This window comes from Gigantopelta aegis, chromosome 10 (assembly GCF_016097555.1).
Source record: "Gigantopelta aegis isolate Gae_Host chromosome 10, Gae_host_genome, whole genome shotgun sequence".
Lineage (NCBI taxonomy): Eukaryota > Metazoa > Mollusca > Gastropoda > Neomphalida > Peltospiridae > Gigantopelta > Gigantopelta aegis.
The window spans coordinates 34,642,255-34,664,687 of NC_054708.1; the positions used below are offsets into that span (position 1 = coordinate 34,642,255).

Here is a 22,433-nt window from a genome sequence, read left to right on the forward strand (position 1 = left end):
ACATCGAGCGAGCACTTTACCACTTGGTTACGTCCCGCCCCACCCATGGAATTGAATGCAACCACAGTCAACTGGGTATAGGGGGCCTCCCCCAGACAGAAAATGGGTTAAGTTTAGGGTTAAGGTTAAGAAAATCGTACAATAATGATAAGAGTAATTAATTTTGTCAAAAAGTTAACTTAAAATTTAAAAAAAATCTGCAAAAATATTTGGGTATTTACCCTCTAGCAGAAACCCTGGTATGGGTGTTTTCAAACATGACATATGCCTTAAAAGAAAGAAAAGAAAAGAAAAGAAAAGAAAAGAAAAGAAAAGAAAAGAAAAAGACAGAAAAGAAATATTTAAAGGCACCTCAGCACATTTAAAACTATGGGGCTAGTTGGTTATTCGGCTGCAGCAACACGTTTTGAGAATTGGAAAAATGCCATGCTACAACTACATATAGACAACACCTGATTTAGCAGCAAAGAATCTTTCATACACTTTCCCAAACTGAACAAAACATACATCATATAGAAATTAATATTAGATTTGTGTCAAAATTATTTCTAATACTTTAAAAAAAATTGTTTAATGACACCACTAGAGCACATTGATTTATTAATCATCAGCTATTGGATGTCATAGAGAGGAAACCCACTACATTTTTCCATTAGTAGCAAGGGATCGTTTGGCATGCACATTCCCACACACAGAACAGCTCATACCACAAATATTTGAAATACCAGTCGTGGTGCACTGGCTGGAACAAGAAATAGCCCAATAGGCCCACTGACAGGGATCGATCCCATACCAACCGTGCATCAAGCAAGCACTTTACCACTGGGCTACTTCCCACCCCTTATTTCTAATAGTCAGCAATATAATACTTTAACTGGTGTTTTCATCATTCCTTAAAACCAAAACCAATAAAAATAAATAATAAAATAACTCACCCTACCATCGCCCACAAAAAAATAAAGAAAAAGCAAAAGAAACCAAGGACCACACATCTATCTATCTATCTAACTTGTAAGATGCACATGGTGACTTGTACGTGTAGTTTCCAGCAACAGACGACAGAAACGTTGCAGAATAAAATGAAAAGTTTATTAACAGTCTTTATCTCATAGCAGGAAACACATTTACATGTAATATGAAATTCATAAACACATCATACTAGTCATAATCATATACACACGGCTATAACTTTTGATTCATGTCATAATGTTGTTGGCTAGATGCCTCAGAATTTCAACAGAGGGTCAATATAAACAAGGTATCTCTGTTTAGAATGTAAAGTACAGCATCTGGAATCACTAATTACCTAGATGCACCAGTTTCAACAGAGGGTCAATATAAACAATGTGTCTCTATTTAAAATGTTATGTACAGCAATCTGGAGTCACTAATTAGCTAGATGCACCAGCTTCAACAAGTCAACATATAAACAACACAACTCTATTTACTACAAACTACCTAACTCTCGATTCATATATTTTAATAACGTAAAATAAAGCAACCTGTATTAATTGTCAACTGGCGTCATGCAGACATACAGACTCCCATTTTATAAGCGGAGTGGGGAGCTGATTTTTGCCTGAATTAAACAAAATGCCTGAATCTAGATATTCATATTAGGATAAATACCAAACAGCTATATAGGGCTCCAAATGAATCACTATGCAGTTTTAGATTACATCTAATATTGCAAGTAGATTAATGGAAATTCATAGTGAAAGGTTTCAGGCCAGTTCATTTTGCAAAAATATCTCAAAGTTTTGCCCAAATGCAAACATTTGCTCCAGAATTGAGGGGGGAGTTGCCCATGTCTCAAATGCTTAAGACAGCATGCGTATCCATATTACTACATTTCTTTGCCCGCACTACGGGATGAACGAGGTTTGTGGTGGACATTGAGATGCTGTGTAAGATAATCCTTCCGCGCGAATCCCTTGTCACACCTGGGACATTGGAATCTCAGAACACGCAGATGGACACATCTTTGGTGCCGCAGTAAATCAGAACGCCGTGCGAACACAACACTGCAAAAGTTACAGGGAGCCAGTTTCAATTGTTTAGTGTCCGAACGAGTTGGCACGGAATAAGGCACAAAATGTCTGGCAGGTCTGAAAGAAAAAAAAAGAGAAAGAATGCTTTTGAAATGTTTTCATCAAGCAAATGATTCTTCAATTTCAAAGTGGGAACGCTAATGAATAACATTTAGCCTTTAATGCTACCTTTTTTCTAGACATGCCAGACTTTTTGTGGATTTTCTTTCCCTGCAAATACGTGTAAGTCACTTATAAATAATTTACAATATATTAAGTCAATTTGAATTTTGAAGAAAAAAATAAATAAGATAAAATAAAATAAAATAAATAAGAAAATAAAATAATTAAAATAAATAAGAAATTTGACATAAATGAAAACAAAACTATTTTCAAATATTTATTTTGAAATTTGTATTGCAACTTCAACAAAATCAGTCTGTCTCGTGATCTTTCTTTCCATTGCAGCATGAAATATATTTAGGGAATAACTATGCTGTATTTGACCATTTACGAACATTCATGTCGATTTTAGTCACAAATTGAGTTTTACCAGTGACGCGGAGAGATTGTAAAAATGGATATTTGTGACTATAAAACCAGCATGAATGTCCACAAATGGTCAAACATAACAGTTTTTTTTTTTTTTTTTAATTGTTTAAAAACAAAAGAAGCAGTTGGAAGTTCTGAACTTCCAGTACTAGTTGCATAAGTTATATATACCAGTAGCAGTATATTCAAGGTAGTGGCGTGCTCTGGGAATTTATTCCTAAAAGAGGCCCATAATCCAGTAATTTGGTGTCTCATCTAGTTCTCCGTGACAATTATATTCTTTATCACTTATAGTGTAAATGTCGTATTTTATGTAAAGCCCGCTACAAACATTTGTGACAATATCCTAGTTTAGTTAGATATCAGGAACACTGAACAGCACCCTGTCGTCATATGTGACTGGCACTCACCTGATGTGCGGTTGGTCTTAGGATTGATCTATCCCTGTTGGTGGGCCCATTGGGCCATTTCCTGTTCTAGCCAATGCTCCACAACTGGTATATGCTGTGATATGTGCTATCCTGTCTGTGGGATTGTGCATATAAAAGATCCCTTTCTACTAACGGAAAATTGTAGTGGCTTTCCTCTCTAAGATAATATATAAAAATTACCAAATGTTTAACATCCAAAAGCCGATGATTAATAAATCAATGTGCTCTAGTGATGATGTATGCAACTGAAACAGATCCAGATCAAAGAAACTTATTTCATTGTGTGTAACTGCATTTATAGTCCTTCTCTGAGGTTTGGCCAAAGATGGATATGTCTGAACCTTGACTGGATATAGACAGGTAAATTGTGTAGCCAGACTCCTAAACTCAGTTTAAAACAGTGAATAGTTGTCAGATGTGTGTATCACATGCACATGACAAAAACTAAAATCACAGGTGATCAAGTTGCAAAATCGAAAATATCAGTGGAATGTAGTATATCAGTACATGTATTTAAAAAATAAATAAATTAAATGACAAATTTTGTTATTATAGTCAAGTTTTGGACCAGTACTAAATGATGGACTTCTATGCTAACAGATGACAAGGCAAGATACCTTCCATCTGCACACTAGTAGTCTGTGGTTCAGTATGCTGAAGTGTCAGATGCTTGTTTTTAAACACTGTAACATATTTTTCACTATTAGAGCCGTTTTTGATAACTGAAATCGGGACATTACTTAAATTTTATTTTTGAGATTATCTGTTTCAGAAACATCTGAAGTGTTTCTGGTCATCCCAATGTTTCTAATACATGTACCATAAAATCCTCTTTTTTTTTAAGCACATACCTCTGAGAAGTAACGGTTATGGAAACGAACTGTAGTATAATTTTTATGGCCATTTCCCCATTTCAACATCACAGACTCGGTTTCACTATATTGTAATGCTATCCAGATGTGTTACAGGTTTGTAGATTAAACAAACATAATATCCATTTTCACGGTTTGAAACTAGGGTCTGCACCTTTAATAAACATACATAAAACATCAAGAAAACAGAAAGAAAGAAAGCTGATATATTTAATATGATCTCAAATGGAACAGTCTATTTGATATACAGTTCTAGACAATACGGTATATGTACATATGATAATTCTTATCATATAAGTGGTGTGCTATATAAACACAATCTGTGACATTTTAGACCAGATTTTCTCAAAATCACTCTACAACTGTTTCAGGAGAAAATGGAGGACAACCCTCTCAGCACACACCCATTACTTACAAACATATATTTACATATATAATTTTAAAATGAATTATCTATGTCAAGTGTTCTAGCAGCAGTAGTAACAGAATCAGCTGCAGTGGTAATAGTTGCAGAATTTATAGATGTAACTGATAAAATTAACAACAATAGTAATAACCAATAATTCTGTTGCTTTTAAATCAATGTTGCTATTAAAATTGACACTCCCCCCTCTCCTCCCACAAGTGATGGATTATGCACTAGGAACAGTAAGTCGATGTTTACGGTCATATATGACTGGCATACTATGTACTCTTCATACTGAATGTTTCATAATTTCAGATTATTTCCAAGTCAGGACCCATATATTTTAAAATCAATCTTAGCGCTACACTATTGTAAAACCGTCTTAGCTATGACTTCACTATGGTGTGTGTTGCAGTAACATCACAACTTGCAAGACTTTTACAATATCGTAGTGCTAAGATAGGTTTTGAAAGTCTCTAGCCAGTATATTTTCATCAGGTATCTTGTGTCCCCAAACGTTTGCCTTACAAAGGTCTTCTTGTTCCCAAGCAGCTTGCCATCCCGGACATGTTCCAACATTTGATCATCACAGTTCTGCATCCACTCTGATGCAACAATACCACATACTGTCTTCACACTGTTTTTATTAATGTGCAATACATATACATGTATGTCTGTTATCAGCCTGAATACATTTCAACTTCCTTCTCCACCCCACAACCCTATTTGGTCGGATCCTCTCAACAGTGGACATGTATAAGACGTTTCCCAAAACCATTCATATGAACCAGGTCTGGTCTTGCGTACTTATTCCAGTTATAGGAGACGGTGTTTGGCATTTGTATAGATATTTTTTCCTGATTTCATATATATATATTTAAAATTTAGTATTTATTTATTTGATATATACATATATACAAATTTGTAAATGCTTTTAATGTTTTCCTTGTGACTGGGAGTATTAAGTGCGACTTGATTTCCAAACTGGTTCAACGACACACTTAAAAAATTCTATTCCATTATCACTGTGCATCATTCATTGCACATGATGTCAAGTTATTCCAGTATGAGTTCAACAGGTTTTCCATGGAAGAACAGAATATCTTCTTTCAGAGTTAAATGATGGCGATGTCTGAAATATCGAACACATGCATTTTTCTCTTTCTTTGTTCTCATAGCAACTGGTACATTGAACGTCCCTTCCATCAACCTAACATGAGTTTGTAGGTTTCAATGTCCATTGGGCCCATTGATCTATATTTAGGTCCCACGGATGAAACGAAGGGCGCTGGACACCTGCAAAATTCAAGCAAGGCATAATTTTATTGTAAATCTAAAACAGGTTTTAGCCTGGACAGAACACTTCAATATTAAAACACTTCCATCAAAGACAGACAGGCATCAATAGTCAGCCACCTTAAATGTACTATAGTCATTGAATACAATTTTCGTTTTGTTATTTTATATCTGGCTTGACATAATGTTGAGAGAAAGTCACTTCTAACAGAACTCAATAAACCTCAATGTAGAACTACATGTTCATCTCCCTGTGAGAACACACATAAGTGTACAAAACAGGGGACAGTTGCCCCTGCCCCCCTCAAATTCGGGCAAAAATGATAGATATTCGGGCAAAACGTGCTAACCTAAGACCTTTTTATTATGTATTTCCATCATTCAACCCTCAAAACTAGTTGTAATCCATGAAAAAATGCTTAGTGATTTGCTTGCAACCGTATATACAGTAACGAATATGCTTAGAACGAAGTATTGCATAGAACGAACTGATCATAAGGTTTCATCTCCCTATACATTGATAACCAACTCATGCAAATGTGTACAACGAACTACTGGTATAACAAATTAATTAGCATGGTCCCTTCCAGTTCGTTATAAGAGTACTTTACTGTAGTTGTTTGGCAGTAATGCTAATATGGATACATGTTGTTATGCAGATTCGGGCAAAAGCCAGTCTGTCCTCCTACAAAAATGGGAGCCCGTATGTCTATGTGAACACAATACTTATGGCACTATGTTGGCTACCGCACACCATCGTAATAGTAATATATCCCTGACCACTATCACCACAATCTCGTAATAGTAACATATCTCTGAGCACTATCACCACAGTCCATCTCCTAGACAGCAGTACACAGTCAATCTTGCTTTCTTGGTTTGTGTGTTTGTTTTATTAGTTCACATGTTTTCTGTGTTCTTAGCTTTTCCAGTTCTTGGTGGAGGAGAGTGCAGCACTTGTTTGCTGGGATAATGGTTAACACATTATGAGAACGCAAGCGGTCAAATAAAGAAGTTACTTTTTCAGTTATCTTTGTTTGTTCGTGTAAAATAATGGTTTATTTATCGAATTGATGGGAGAAAAAGACTACATCATATGCGTCATATGGGACAGAAAAAGTACACCTTTGGTGGTGTAAATTTCGACCCTGAAACTCGGCAAGACTTGTCGAAATTTCCACCATCTCGAGTGTACTTTTTCTATCCCACATGACCACATAAAATTATGATGGAGTCAATTAATCTCTAAAATAATGGTATGAACCCTTCTGGTCGGACGTGTTATTTTCACGGATTGAAAGTCAACGAGTGCTACTCCTCAACATGGTGCAGGGCTGGCAACATTCTTGTGGAGGCTTTTCAAGAAAATGGCGAACACGGCATAAGATAATGTTTTTAAAAAATCAAAAACAATTTCATTGACTTGTTTCTTCACTCTGGCACTCAACAGTTGATGCTTTGAAATTAATTCTGGATGTTGCAGGGTTCATCAAATCCACTAGCCCTCGGTCCCGGCCAGTAAATTTGTGGTCAACTATATGATTATAGTACATAGTCAAAGATTCTGTATGGGCTAGTGACTTTCTCAAACATTTGTCAAACACCTAGTGTTGTAAAACATTCATTCATCTTACTCTCACTCTCATTCTTTCTCTCTCTCAAGCCATAGACATAAGGCTGGTAGGTACTGGGTTCTGAGCCCGGTACCCACTCACACCCAGAGCGAGTTTTAACAACTCAATGTATAGGTGTAAGACCACTACACCCTCTTCTCTCACTAACCACTAACATCTAACCCACTGTCCTAGACAGACAGCACAAATAGCCGAGGTGAGTGCCCAGGACAGCATGCTTGAACCTCAATTGGATATAAGCACAAAAATAAGTTGAAATGAATAAATGAATCAATCAAATCTTGCAATAAATCTGACTAATGTTTGACCCTCACTACTTGAAAACCGAGGAGCACACACAAACAGAAATGTGCTTACGTGGTTTTTAATCACTATCGGATGGATGGCATCTCCTAACATGGTCACCAAGTTTATCTTTTCTAGTGAACTGTCTTGGGCACAGAGGACAACGAAACGTATACACCCGCAGGTGGATAGATCTCCAGTGTCGGTTAAGGTCGTATTTACGAGAAAATAGCGTGTCACACGCACTACAAGGTATTTTGTTTGTGTTTGTTAAGGACTGACGTTTGCTTGGTGGAGATCTGTTCTGGGTCCACCTGAAAGAAGAAGAACAGTACTGTGATCACTCTTCGCTACTGTCGACTTAGCAACTCCTACTTAAAGCGTTAAAGCGTTTCTTTGCATAAACGACAAGACAACTACATATTGTCCTATGCATACATGAAATGAGTTGACTGAGGACAGAATCCAAGGTCAATTCAGCAGATTCATGGATAATACAATATTCTGGCCAAATCAAATAAAACAAGAACTTTACCAAGGCCATATAACAATTGTTTAACTAGGAAAGACTGTTTGTGACCTCCCCACTCAACCCCGAGTTGTGATTCTAATGCAGTACAAAATGCATGCAGTCCAATTTGTAAATTTAAGCACAGCTTAGTATATTTCCAGTTAAAATAACTACCGTATATTGCCGTGTATTAGCCGACTTTTGAAGTCTAGAAATACTTTCCAAAAGAAGAGAGTCGGCTTATACACGGAGGCAACAAATTGGTTCATAAAATTCTGATCGAAAACACTCCCGACCCCGACTAACAAATTTTGATCAGACCCTTTCACAGCTTATTTAACAATAATTTGTGCACAGTATAAATAATACACCCCATCATGCAATATTATGTAGTTTTTTGTTCTTGAATGCATTAATAGTTTGATGAATAAATAAAATTGTCATTTCAATGGTAAAAATGTGTTCCGCCATCTTTGTTTGACACCTCTGTTTATACCATTTTGTAAGCTCTTATTTGATTGGATTACACAATTTCGTGTAAACAACAGCCATGGACCGCAGAATCGTTTTTGTGTGTGGAGGGGAAAACAGGGATTAAACATGCCTTAATGAGTTTATTATTTGCTGTCTAGTGAATAATTTAATTACTTATGTGCAATGATATGTTGTTACAGCTTGAATTGTTTATTTTCCTGTTATGATTTATTGGTGCTAAATTATTTTTGCACGGCATGGAAGACGTTAGCATTGAGATGACGATTACCTTGTTTGTTATAATTAAAGGGGAAAAAATACAATGAAAAATAAAGGCACAAGACTATCTATCTGTTGACAGTATTATTGAAACCAATACAATGTACAACTGGACAAAAGATGCCTCCGGCTTATACACGAGGCCGATGATTTTGTACTTGATATTTAGGATCAAACTAAGAGGTCGGCTTATACAAGGAGTCGGCTAATACACGGCAATATACGGTATGAAATATTTAAAACGACTGAAGTAAAATTTAGTTTCGAGTACCATCAGCATAAAAAATCTTTCGAATGTATAATGATAGACGAAAGCAAATTTATATCAATGCAAAGTAACAGATGCATAGCAAACTACGTTTAGCAAAAATAAACAAGTCTTAACAGTAAATAAAACATATTTATTGTTATCAACATGTAACCATCATATATAGACAGCAGTCAACACATACATACACATAATGCATATTTTAATGCACTGCTGGTCTAGCAGAAACACTTGGACTCAATACACACACACACCTTAAAACAAATATTCTACAGAAGTACAACAGCATTCTCACAACGAAGCCAGTAATTTGACAAAATGTCCAAAGCCCAAACAAAACTGCCTGTGTTGCCACTACAAACTCATCACACATCAGATTTTGAATGACTATAACTACCACTTATGTTCCAATAACCGATTATAATCGAAACTTGATCTGTTTGGCTCTACCGATGTGATGATGATCAATTATAAACATTTGCAATCCTGTCACAGTAAATGTTAAAGTGTAATTGTTCAAACAGTTCAAATGCTAGAATTGATGTAAATATGCTGGTGTCTGGGGGGTTTTCGGGTACACAAAGAAAACATATATATATTAAACAGGTAATAAATATAAAATTAGTGATTAGTATAGGGTCTATTCCAGTGAACAACAATAGGTGCACAGCATAGTCCAAACACTTGAAATCCTTCATGGGCTACTCTTTCTGATTAGCAGCAACGGATCTTTTATATGCACCATCCCAGACAGGATAGTACATACCACAGCCATTGATATACCAGTCGTGGTGCACTGGCTGTGACGAGAAACAGCCCAATGGGCCCAACGACAAGGATCGATCCCAGACCGACCACGCATCGAGCGAGCGCTGTACCACTGAGCTAAGTCCCGCCCTGTGAAACCAATGAAAGTACAGCTGATTCCCAACACCAATAACTATATGATAAATATGTTATCAGCAAAGTGACGTCAGTCCACCAATAACAATTAACTAACTGGTTACATTACAATACAAAAGTATCTATAAACATTTATTAACCACCACCACCACCACCACAACCATCTCGATTTATCATTTCTGCTAATTAGTAGTTTTCCATCGTGTTGAATCAACATTTTGTTCAGGATGAAATCTTCTAACATGGTCTTGAAGTTTGTCCTTTCGTGTGTACTGTTTGCCACATAGTGAACAAGCAAAGTTTGCCACTCGAAGATGAACACTCTCCCAATGTCTTGCCAGGGTAAATTTACGCGAAAATACTTCACTACACATGCTGCACGGCAGCTTTTTGCCATGTTTTGTTAGCCCATGAAGGGACTTGCAAACATGCCTATTACTCTGTAGAAATCGGTTCAGCGTCCATCTGAAAAAAGAAAAAGACGACTTGATGTGACAGTGAATGGTACCGAGCTTTACAGCACATTTTTAAAAACCACTCGACTAACCGACGATATATCACGGACTAAAGTGGTCTCATGTAATACTGAACCTCTGTGTATGTGCAGGAGAAAACAATGGCCTCACGATGAATGTCACACGAGGGGAATGATGCCATCATCGACAAAGGATCTTGAGTCAATGCATGTTTGCACAAATGAGATTCTGTTCAATGATACAGGCATACGAGTTCAAATATGAACACACTACTATTTACAATTTTATAGTTATGGTCCAAATTCATGTAGTTGAAAAAAAGTTATTGTTCAAGTATTAATAATAGCATTATCCAGCTAAAACAAACACCATTCACTTTCTCTTCACGACAGCACAATGTCTAAACTGGTTCCTAGTTCTGTCCACAGCACACAACCATTTTCAATTAATAACATTATGTATTACCAAAAGCAAGTAGTGTTTCCAGTGTCTGAACAAGTCTGACATGAACATCCCAGTAATATACTTGTAAGCAGCTTTAATGTCAAACATCCTAATGCAAAGTACTTACACTACTTTTCAAAATTTTATAATTATTCACTTTAGTTGTTAAAACATGTCGCTACAATGAAAATATATGGTTTCTCAGTGTAACAATAGATACGTTTGCATATTGTGTGAAATAATGCAACCACTGATACCAATGCATGTTGTCCGAGACAATGTCAGAATTATTAAAAACTGCAAAGATAATTTAAGTACATTTATAGGAGTCGGACCACATCCTAAACAGAGGATTTTAGACACACACCAATGAAACGACTATGGAACAAAGTCTGGATGGACTTTTCTGATATGATACTGGAGTTGGTCCTTTCGGTTATACCATCTACTGCATAACGAACAGGAAAATTTGACAGCCCGGAGGTGAACAGAAGCCATATGTCTCTCAAGGCCATATTTCCGTGAAAACGGAGAACCGCATATAGTACAGGATATCCTTTTACGAGTGTGTGATTGTGACTGAGGAGTGTTAATGGTGTCTGGCTGATTCCTGTACTGGTTCCATCTGAAAGAATAAGAACACGACTGATCACAGGTCACGTCCTTGTACTGGGTTCACCACAATCATAAACTCACCCACAACCCACAACGACTAGATCCTAATACAAATCATCATTCTCTTCTCTCAACAGACGTATACACTAAATGAAAGAGGTAACGACATACATTGTACTAAAATGTCACCCTCTTTATAGCATATAAGCAAAGGACTAAACAGCTTCAGTAAATAAAATTTAATTTTAATTCAACATGTTTGTAAGAAACAGTTGAATTAGAATAGGGATAACCCTACTGTGTTTTTTAATTTATCGACATATACTGGTTGTTTCACCGTCGCAAATTTTAACAGCAGTAAAAATAACTGATACAGGTCACGGTTATTCCCCAATTAGATGGTTGCACAACAAGAACATCGTCAAGCTTACATGTATATCCAAAACTTTCTTCAATATGATTTGTCTCATATCAGAAATGCAGATCCAAATAATAAAGTTTGTTTTGTTTAACGACACTACTAGAGCACACTGATTAATTGTTCATAGGCTATTGGATATCAAACATTTGGTCATTCTGACTTGGTTCAATGGATCCAAATAACAAACCCACTTTCAAACAAAACAGCTTTTCCAAATAAAATCAATATATATATACCATTAGGTAAATATGAACTTATAACTCAACACATTTGGATTGATACCACAAACTTTAATTGTTACAGTAACCAACGTAACATGACAACAATACATAAATGGGAGGGCGTGTGTTGTGTTGCATATTACATAAAATACACATTTCCCAAACAATTAGACTTGACTATAGTAATTTCATCATAGTAAATCAGTTAAATTAATTATTTACATGTTAATACAAATTGCTGAATGTCATTTGAAACAAATAAAATTCATGTGCATAAAAGATTATCAACTACCTGTAAAATTCCAAACAGCCAATGTGATAAAATAAATTACAACAAATCTACACCACAGATATACTGATGGAAAAAGCACAAGGGAACATAATATATTATGGACTGAATTTATTTCACTGCTCGAGTAGTCATGACTGTGTAAAATACAGTGATGTAAAGTGGGATTGAATGCCAATACTGTGGGACCGACTGCTAGCAACATGATTAACTTACTGATAGTTATAAGTGGAGGAGTTTTTTGGATGTAGTCGATATTCGTCATTACTATTCACGTGTTCTATTTCCATCCATCAGTGTATTATTTAAAATGTGTATTTCATACCAATAAAATCATATTAAAACCAAGCTAATAGTGATACCAATTTCCTATTTTCTACTGTTTTGAAAGCCAGCCAAGTTTTATGGTATACAAATGGGTGCAAAAATTAAAATAATAATAAAATAAAAAATCAGCAGATTACATGTATATGTTGGGGATTTGATTTTAACAATTTTCACTCAGCGAGAATACTAAAACACTGACACTAAATAGTCATCTGCCTGCCTAGGGTTAAAAGGTAAAAACAAAAAAATTGACCGAGAAGATAGAAACACTTGTATCCTGCAACAACTATTTCTATCGGCCGATTATGATAAAAATAATAACTAGTTAATGATGTAGGGTATAGACTTTATACTGTTTAGGACAAACAGGAAATTTCCCATTTTTACCCTCACAGAATAAAGACAATTTATCCTATGTCATCAACTAGTTATTCTCTATATAAATTATTTTGCTTTGGTCATATAGTACTGTTTTGGACATGCATCCAATGTCCCCAAGATCTGATATATACACTTTTTTCACAGATCCTTTAAAAAAAAATAATCTAAACAGAATATTTTATCAAATAAAAGTCATCCATCACTCGTTCTGAGACTTAATTCTGTACACACAGAAACGTACTTTCAGCTAATGTCGCCTAGACTCCTACATAATTTCCCATGAGAATGTAACTTGTCCTGGCGTGAGAACACTTTGCCACACAGGTGACAGGAGTATTTCTGTTTTTGGTGAACGCTGCGTATGTGTCTGTACAGATTGTAAGTGTATGTGAACTGCTGTCGACACACATCACACGATACCGGTGAAGGTCCGAGGCCGGAGGCTACTGCCGTGCCAGGGTCAGCGCAGTCAAATTGGCTGGAAAGGAAACATCACAAAGTCATCAGATTGCTTGCCGCTTTTCAAGCTTTATGTGTGCAACAATATGCCAAAGTGTATAGAAAGCCAATGTCAAATTACAACCAAAAAAACAACAACCCAAAAACACAACCACCACACCCCCCCCCCCCCAAAAAAAAAAAGCAACAGAAAACAAAACAAAACAAAAAACCCAGGACCCCCGCCACACCCCCCAAAAAAGCACACAAAAAATCACCCAACCTTTATGAATAGATTTTACTTTTTCCTTCTCACAGGTGTTAGCTATATTTTTTGTTAAGTCTCCATGATGCATTCAACTGTTTTTGAGAAAGTGAAAAATGCAGATCAAGGGTTCCCAATACAAATGTAAGTTTTACCATGTAAGTTTAAACTACTAAAAATCAACAGATTGGTCTAAATGTAAAGAGTAAAAATAAATGTATCAAAAATTCATCACGTGTTAGCAAGAAATAAAATCAGTAACAATACTTCAATCCATGTAATACACAATTTGTGTGCTTGTAATGAATAATCCACAGTAAAGAATTCAATTTAAGCAATATGTATTTCTACTGTATGAAATACCTTATAAGATATCTATGTATTGTTATGTATGCATGTTTCAAGATATAAATTATGACCGTAACCAGATTACCTGCTCAATGCAATATGGAATTGAATTTAAGCATAATAGGTTTTCATAGAAAGAATGTCATTTGATAGATAGATAGATATTAAAATGTAAGCTACTTCCAAGATACATATTACTCAATGCAAATTGTGAACCAATAAGGCAATTATGTACTCGATTCATATTTATGTTGTAGAGGGGAGGAGAAACTGTATCCATGTGTACACAGTATCACTCTGAACATGTAAATATCCTTCCATGAACGAAGACGCACTATCAACGCACAATTTAATGGGCCCATTAGTTGAACTGCACAGAAAAACTGTATTTACTTAATTTTGGTTTTTAATCTCACAACAGCCATGCATTAATTTCATAACTTAATGTCAGTGTCCACAACAACTGAAACAGTAGTCCATGCAATACTAAACAAAATAATTTCTTCATGATTTCAAACATCACAATTCTCAAAAATTATCCCTCTGCTTGAGTTTTCGACATCGACCATGTCGGAGATGTTGATCCATGTTATCTTTTCGAGAAAATATTTTCCCACAAAGTGGACAGGCAATGTTGCAACCTCGGTGTAGTGTTTTATAGTGTCTCCACATATGGCAACGCCACACAAAGCGTTTCCCACATTCAGGACAGACATGCCTGCCTGGCTGCCCCGCAGACCGGGTGTACTTCTGGCCACACACTCTGGAACAGAAAAGTACCAAGTCATACAAAGGATGTGTATGCTGCATGTAGCTCAACTATGAAAACACAACAATTCAAGCACTGCATCACACACAGAGAAATGCCAAAATTAAAAGTTAAGAACGTCTTATATACAACAGTATGTCCATTATTATATTAATGTTGTACGTCTGTGGTGGTGTCATTGAATACTTGACAAGTAATCGTTTTAAAGTGTCTCATTAGGCTGTCTTTTCGCACAAACTGCTTTCCACATCTTGGACACGACACTTGCAATTTCTCATGCACACTCCTATAATGTCTAACAAGATCTTTATTAAGTCCAAATGTTTGGTTGCACTGAAAGCATACAGGTTTGACCGGTCCTGAGATTGGAATCATCCTGCCGCTCACTCTGTAAACAAAATAAGAAAGACTGTCAAACTTGCCTAGCAGGGTCCCTTCGAAAAATACAGAACATAATATCTAATGGAAGCTTTTTCACAACACCAGCCAACTGTTACTTAACACGGTTCAGTGGTGTTCTCATTATGCGATTAGTCACACAGATTTTTTTAGGCCCTACAAAAAGAACTAAAGTTGTTCTGATTTAGGTGTTCTCACAGCACGATTTTATCGCATGCTAAATAATTAACATGAACATCCAACAGTTCTGTAAAACATATTCAACATAGTTTCTTACAATCTTGGACGGTGGATGTAGCTCAATGGTGGTGTTCACCAGGTGTGTCAAGGGTCAATTGCCCTCAGGTTCCCCACTCCCAACCCCACATTTAAACCATTGCCCCACAACTGGTACACGAAAATCTGTGGTATGTATCATTCTGTCCATGGGAAAGTACATATAAAAGATCCTTTGCTGTGTTATCTTTAGTAGCCTTTGTGGCAACTGGTTTCTTCTATGAACCAAGTAGTTGTAGTGTAAAATGTACCGAAGTGTCTTTAAACTTATATTCCTTTGCTTTCGGGATTATTAATTTACAAACAGTTTTAACTACTTTTAAAGTTAGACAAGAGTTCAAAGAAAATCTTGAAAAAACCCAAACATGGCCACATTCATCAACTTGAATTATGTACACAGAGCATACTGTTAGTGTGTAATTAAAACATCAGTTCTTGATTCCTGAATGCTGGACAAATCTGTTTGGCAATGTGTCGAGCAAGAGCATCCTTTCTGTTGAACGACTTGCCACAGCCATCACAAATGGCACGCAGTTTTTGATGCACACTTCTGAAATGTCTAAGAAGATCTTTTGCAAGTCCAAAAGATCGGTTGCACTCAACACAAACAGGTTTGCTATGACACTTAGACCAGGATCCCGCTCGATGAAGTCTGCAAACAGAACATGAATATCCTTTAGAATTGTGTCGCATAGCATGGCTCATTAGGGGCAACTGCTGATGCACATTCATCACTTCCATTGCATGGCAAGTATTGCATCCTACTGTTCGATACAGAACACATATCAGTAGTAATCAGTTCTCCTAAAATGACTGTAAAATTCATAACTAAGTAAAGGTAATATCAAACTGAATGTAATAAGACTTTGGGTTTTTTTGTCTAATGTTTTCAAGCACCATTTCATGATTTTAATCAACATATACAAGTGCATGTGTAGGCTGTAATCTAAACGTTTTACTCACAAAGATCTCCCAGTTCAACCTTGACCGTCACTTAAATAAGCTTGTATCTTCATATTCCAATGTATAGCATACAAAAGACACTTGTTGATAAATAGTTAAAATACAGCACTGTGGTTGTATTTAAATGTAATTATGTTCTATAAAGATGACAAAATAGCTACAAAGTTACTTCACCTTTTTATTTCATTTCAAACAAGTATATTACATAAATACACATAACTTTTAAGGAAAACGGCAAAAAAAATTTTAAACTTAATTACAGAAAGTAAACTTAATTACAGAAGTAAAAACTAACACCCAAAACATTCTGAATTTCAAAGTGTCATTTATTTACAATTATGTGACTTCAACTTCAACATATACGTACCTTCGTACAATAGATTACGAGATTAGTTTTATTCAAATGCAATAGATTGATTTGAATGGATAAAGATAGGTACATGCGGAGATTCAAAGTTTGCAGATGATTTTTTTGTTCATACCCCGATGGAACGTAAAAGAAATTACAGACAATCCTTATATGGTCCTAAAAACTGCAGGATTTCATCTTGTGTAAATTAAACATCCAAATGCACCCATCTATAATGACCAAATAGTTTGGTCAAGTATACTAGTCACATGACATTCAGGACCACATGGACACTGTATCTGAGAGGGGTAGCCTATTCACTGTGCCAGTGGTATTGCAACACCCTTGCTGTTAATGGGTAACCAAATGGCTGGCTCACTTGCAGGAATCTCGCTACTTGTTTCATGGATATGCTATCATTAAAAACATGGCAGGGCTCGACCAGTCCAGAATGTTCATATTTTGGTGGCATGATTAACCAAAGTCAGATTGAAAAGATATTTAAACCCTCCCAACCCTAATCAAACATGAAAAGTGCTAACATAAAAAAAAAAAGTTCCACGTGCACCATGCAGTTTTCAGGCAGGTGCTCAGCTTGTCAGAAAGTTTTTAAAATCTTGGATTTTTTATTATGCACTTGCCATACGCTTTCCACCGACAACCAAACAAGCTGTGAGTAAAAGGCTCACGTGTATGCAATTTAAAATGCTTTATTAAAGTCTGTAACCTACTTTTTATTACCTATCAGTGCCCCTAATTTTATTTTTATTTTTTAAAGAAGTAAGGTAAAATTTCATACCAGCCCTCAACTTGTTGTGACTAGTATATGTTCCATTCTTTTAGAAAAAGTCTTATTTTAATATTGTTTTCAAGTGGCCATAAACACATGCCACAAAGATATTGTTCAGTGTAAATGTTTTGTGGTGTTAATGTAGCACTCAATTCAGCTGAATCCACTGGTGAAGCCATAATTTATTATGGGGGGGCACTCACACGGTCTATGAGTTTTGTTAAGATGCAACAGGCAAATATAAAAAGTGGTGCCTTGTAGTTGAAACTTCGGAACTAGAATAGTAACCAAATCGGTTATGACCGTGAAGTGTCACATAACCTATTAACCACAGCTTATTTCAAAGACATTCTTCTATAAGAAATGAAAAGAAATGTTTTGTAGGTAAAGTTAAAGTTTGGTTTGTTTAACAACACCACTAGAGCTCACTGATTAAGATGTTAACATTTCACCCCACCCCACCCACACACCATGTATGGTCTGTACATGTGTCAAAATGATACAGTGACAAGCCCTTCTCTCAACATCACTTTTTAATAAGAAATAAACTTTGATCTGTTAATTTTTTTTACCAAAATACATACATGTAAGTATTCAGCAGTTTTTCCACAAACTATTTTGTTTTTTTTTCCTTACCAATAGTTGTAGTTCAGTGGTAGTTTAGCTGTTAAGACATCTGATTTCACAATTAAAGGAACTGTCTTGAGTTTCGTTGCAAATGTTAAGATGATTTACCAAGAGAGACATTGTAACAATTTTAATTACATATTATATACATTTTTCTGCATTAACTATTAGCAGCTGTACATTAAATATGTTCCTGGTCAAACTAGGTCAAACTTCTTTTTATTTCCTAATATATATATATTTTCTATTGTCTGAAATACAGACCCTGATATTCTACCCATACAATACTAGTTGTTATAAAATGATATTAGTCGGAAACATCTTACACTGATGCAAACTCAGGTGTCTCTCTTTAACAAAAACAAATCAAGTGATATGCGCATTACAATTTGGGTGACTCTGTGTCTGGGACAGATGTTTTTGAGATTTTAACAACACAACTGCACGAGTCGAAATAGCGAACAATACTGTCCTTCCTCTTAAAAGCCTTTGAACAGAGTGGGCATATGAATTTAACTTGTTCATGTGCAGATCTAACATGACGCATTAGGTTAGATCGCTGACTGTAAACATTGTCACAGTTGGGACAACTATATGATGAGCTTTTCCTTTCAAGAAGTTGAATTTTTCTCATCTCAGCAGCAGTCAATTGTCTGAAAAGGAAATAGATACTAAACTAAAAAACTGAACATTCTCCCGTCACAATATCTAAAATTATCAGTGCCCTCTGCAGGCACAAGTCTGAGTATACAAGGAACTTTCAGTCAATCTTTGTTCTATGCACCCATTAGAGGTAGACAAGCAGAAGGTAACTGTTTTTATCATATGCAAAAACTTAGTATTTATTCATACACTGAATATCACATTATCCAGAATGAAAATAACATTGAACAATGAAATCCAGAAAACTTTTCACAGCTTTAATATGTAGCTTTATGTATACATAAATATGACCTTTTTACCAGACAAAGTTTTTCAGTTGTACTGAAATTTCGGGTTTTCATTTCTCTGACGTATGTGTTTACCAATATTGCATTTCAAATCATAATGCTGACATACGTATAAGTTTATTCAATGTTCTTTTTTTTTTTTTTTTTTTTTTTACATGAAATGTTTTTTAAGTAAATTGTACTCTTTCTGTGTAAACATCCTGAGGGTGATAAAACTACTGTTTTACAATTAACTTAATTTGCTCCTGTAGAGTATTAAATAATATGGAAAGAAAAGATTAATATCAAAGGTAAGAATACAGGAGCGTCCCTGGGAGGACACGTGAAGGAAACAAACAACACATAAAACATGCTTGTCCACCCAAATGTTTCTATTAAGTCAATCAATATTTAATTTGTCCTGTTAAGACAAAAAAAAAAGAGCAATATTTAAGTTGTCTGGTTAGATTGAAAAACCCAATTATGACAAGCATTCTGAAGGTACTGCTAAAACAAAACATGTCCCCTACAACTTTACAAGGCGTAAAAAATGTCCCTACCTACTAAATCTGTAAATGCAAATGGCAAGGCTACACATAATTTTAGCTCAATATATTGAACCACTTTGAAAGAGTCCAGAAAACAATGTGGGATAGAAAGACAGACAGAAAAAATTAAAGTTTGAATTGTTTAACAACACCACTAGATCACATCGATTTATTAATCATCAGCTATCGGATGTCAAACATTTAGCAATTTTTACATGTAGTCTTAGAGACGAAACCTGCTACATTTTTCCATTAGTAGCAAGGGATCTTTTATATGCACCATCCCACAGACAGCATAGCATATAACATGGCCTTTGATACACCAGTCAATGTGCACTGGCTGGAATGAGGTAGTCTAATAGGCCCATCGACGAAGATTGATCCCAAAGCGATCGTGCATAAAGCGAGTGGTTTACCACTGGGCTATGTTTCACTCACAACAGACAGAAGAATGGAGACGAAACCTATAGGTTGGACTAGTAGGGGACTACTAAAACGGTCCTAACATATCACAACATCAGATTAATGAATAAATAATGTGATTTCAGTTGACTTATCCAGTCAGATATTTTCATTTTACTTGTCTAACTCTGAATCATGCTTATCCTGGGCAAGCAGACAAGCCTGGGATAACTTGTACAATTTTGTTTTTTTAAATACAATTTAATTTCATTTGTTAAAATTGTAATAAAGCATTTACAAAAAAAAAGAAAAAAAAGAAAAAAAGAAAAAAGAAAAAGCCTATTTTAAATACATTTTTTTTTTCTCACCAACAGTTTGAGATTCCAGAATTTAGTACAGAACAATTTCTCAACAAATCCAGAGATGTCCACCAAGTCAAATACTATTTACAGTTATGGTGACTCCTCGTCTGGGACAGGTGTTTTTGAATTTTTAATAATGCAAGTACATGTGGCAAAATGGCGCAGAATACTGTCTTTCCTCTGAAAAACTTTTGAACAGAGTGGGCACATGAATTTAACTTTTTCATGCACAGACTTAATATGGCGTACAAGGGTAGATCGTTGACTGTAAACATTGTTGCAGTGGGGACAACTATTTGTAGTACGTCTCTTTTCAATGAGTTGAATGTTTCTCGTCTCGGCAGCAACCGATTGTCTGAAAAGGAAATAGATACTCAACTAAAAAATCGAATACCTGTATGTACAATGTACATGAAACTATTAGAGAATCTCTGTGCAGCATCTGCAGATAGGAAAGCAAAATTTGGTATTGCTGCCACTGCTTAAGAAAAGTTTCATATTCCGCTTATATAAAAACAACAATATCTACTTACAAAAACTTGAATTTAAAAACGAATAAATCCAAGAACAAGACCTTTAAAACCAAGTTAGTTTGAAAGTCGTATCAGTACCTTAATTTATCATGTTAATTCTAACCAGACTCATTTAGACACTACTAAAAAGCACGACCTAAAACTTAAAAAAACACAAAAAACAACCCAAAACAACAACAAAAAACCCCTGATAATTTTCTCTAATCATGAGTACTTTTAAAAGCTGGCATCTTACATATGTTCAACACACTCCCTCCTCCAATTCCAATGGTTTGGTCAAGACATTCCAACAGGCAATGTAATGGCTATACTTCACGGGTCATATTTCAAGTATTTATGACGAGAAAAATTATCTTGGATTTCTTAGTGCAGCATTAAACAGCTTGGCAAAAGGGTCATCATGATAAAGTTTGGTGTTGATGATCAAATTTACAACCAACTAGTTAACCAAACAAGTATTGTTCCCAACAAGAATGTTATACTTGGTTAGGATAAAGTCAAATGTAAATGAGATGCATATCTCTAGATGCAGTCCACCATAGTCAACAGACTAAACAGAGCTAACCCATGTCAACCAATGTCTAGGTCACCAAAGTCCAAGAGAATGGCAACAACAGTCAGTCCTCTGTTGGGACATCTATTACAAGTATAGTACAATGTAAAGACAATGTGGCTATCAATGCTCTTACTTAGGGTGTTGATAATCCATGATTCATGAGCATAGTAGGTCTTAGCACAAATCCACTTAAGCATGGCATTAATGACTTGTAATATATTTGCAATCTTTTCCAGAGATTGAGATTACGGCCCCAGCTTGTTTTTAATGCACCATTAGTTTGGAACAGCTAGCAACATTTCCATCAGTCACTGGTCACTGTAAGCCTATAATGAGGATAGCCGGTGAACATTTACAACCACGTCAGAAGATTCTTGGAAATGTTCATGTATAAACTGGAACAGTTGAGAGTTTGAATGTACCTGGATGGGGTAAAGAGGAAATAGCAGATCCATCACCAAGGTAGCTGTGGTTCTGGAGTTGTGGTATTTCATAACCAAAAATCACAATCCATTTAGCAAATTCTTGGGTTATCAGCAGAACACTTAGGCTTTCTCCCAACAATTTGTTGGTACCTAATAAAACTAAAACAGACTATAGTGCCCTTCACTGAGTGGATATGGGTTTGAAATGTTTTGGAATGTGACCCTGTATTTCATACACAATTTGAACAGCAGTTCCCTTACTGTGATTTATGTAAACTTTACAATGTCACACAGACATTTGTCTTGGATACATCCACCAGGGAATCTCGGATAATGTGC

The 22,433-nt window shown here is 35.7% G+C and overlaps 1 protein-coding gene across 25 annotated transcripts in view; it reads right to left on the reverse strand.

The window, feature by feature from the left end:
• LOC121382870 (zinc finger and SCAN domain-containing protein 10-like) overlaps positions 1-22,433 on the reverse strand; it is a 110,648-nt gene that overhangs the window by 59,211 nt on the left and 29,004 nt on the right. The window contains exons 5-6 of one of the 25 annotated variants that reach the window (XM_041512531.1): positions 7,579-7,820; positions 4,083-5,587 (exon numbers count right to left, since the gene is read on the reverse strand). The exons of 12 other annotated variants lie outside the window; for them this stretch is intronic. In XM_041512531.1, coding sequence (XP_041368465.1) covers positions 7,586-7,820 — 235 coding nt within the window. In that variant the 3' untranslated portion in view covers positions 4,083-5,587; positions 7,579-7,585. 12 more of the 25 variants (XM_041512523.1, XM_041512532.1, XR_005959229.1 and 9 more) reach the window with 12 other exon arrangements.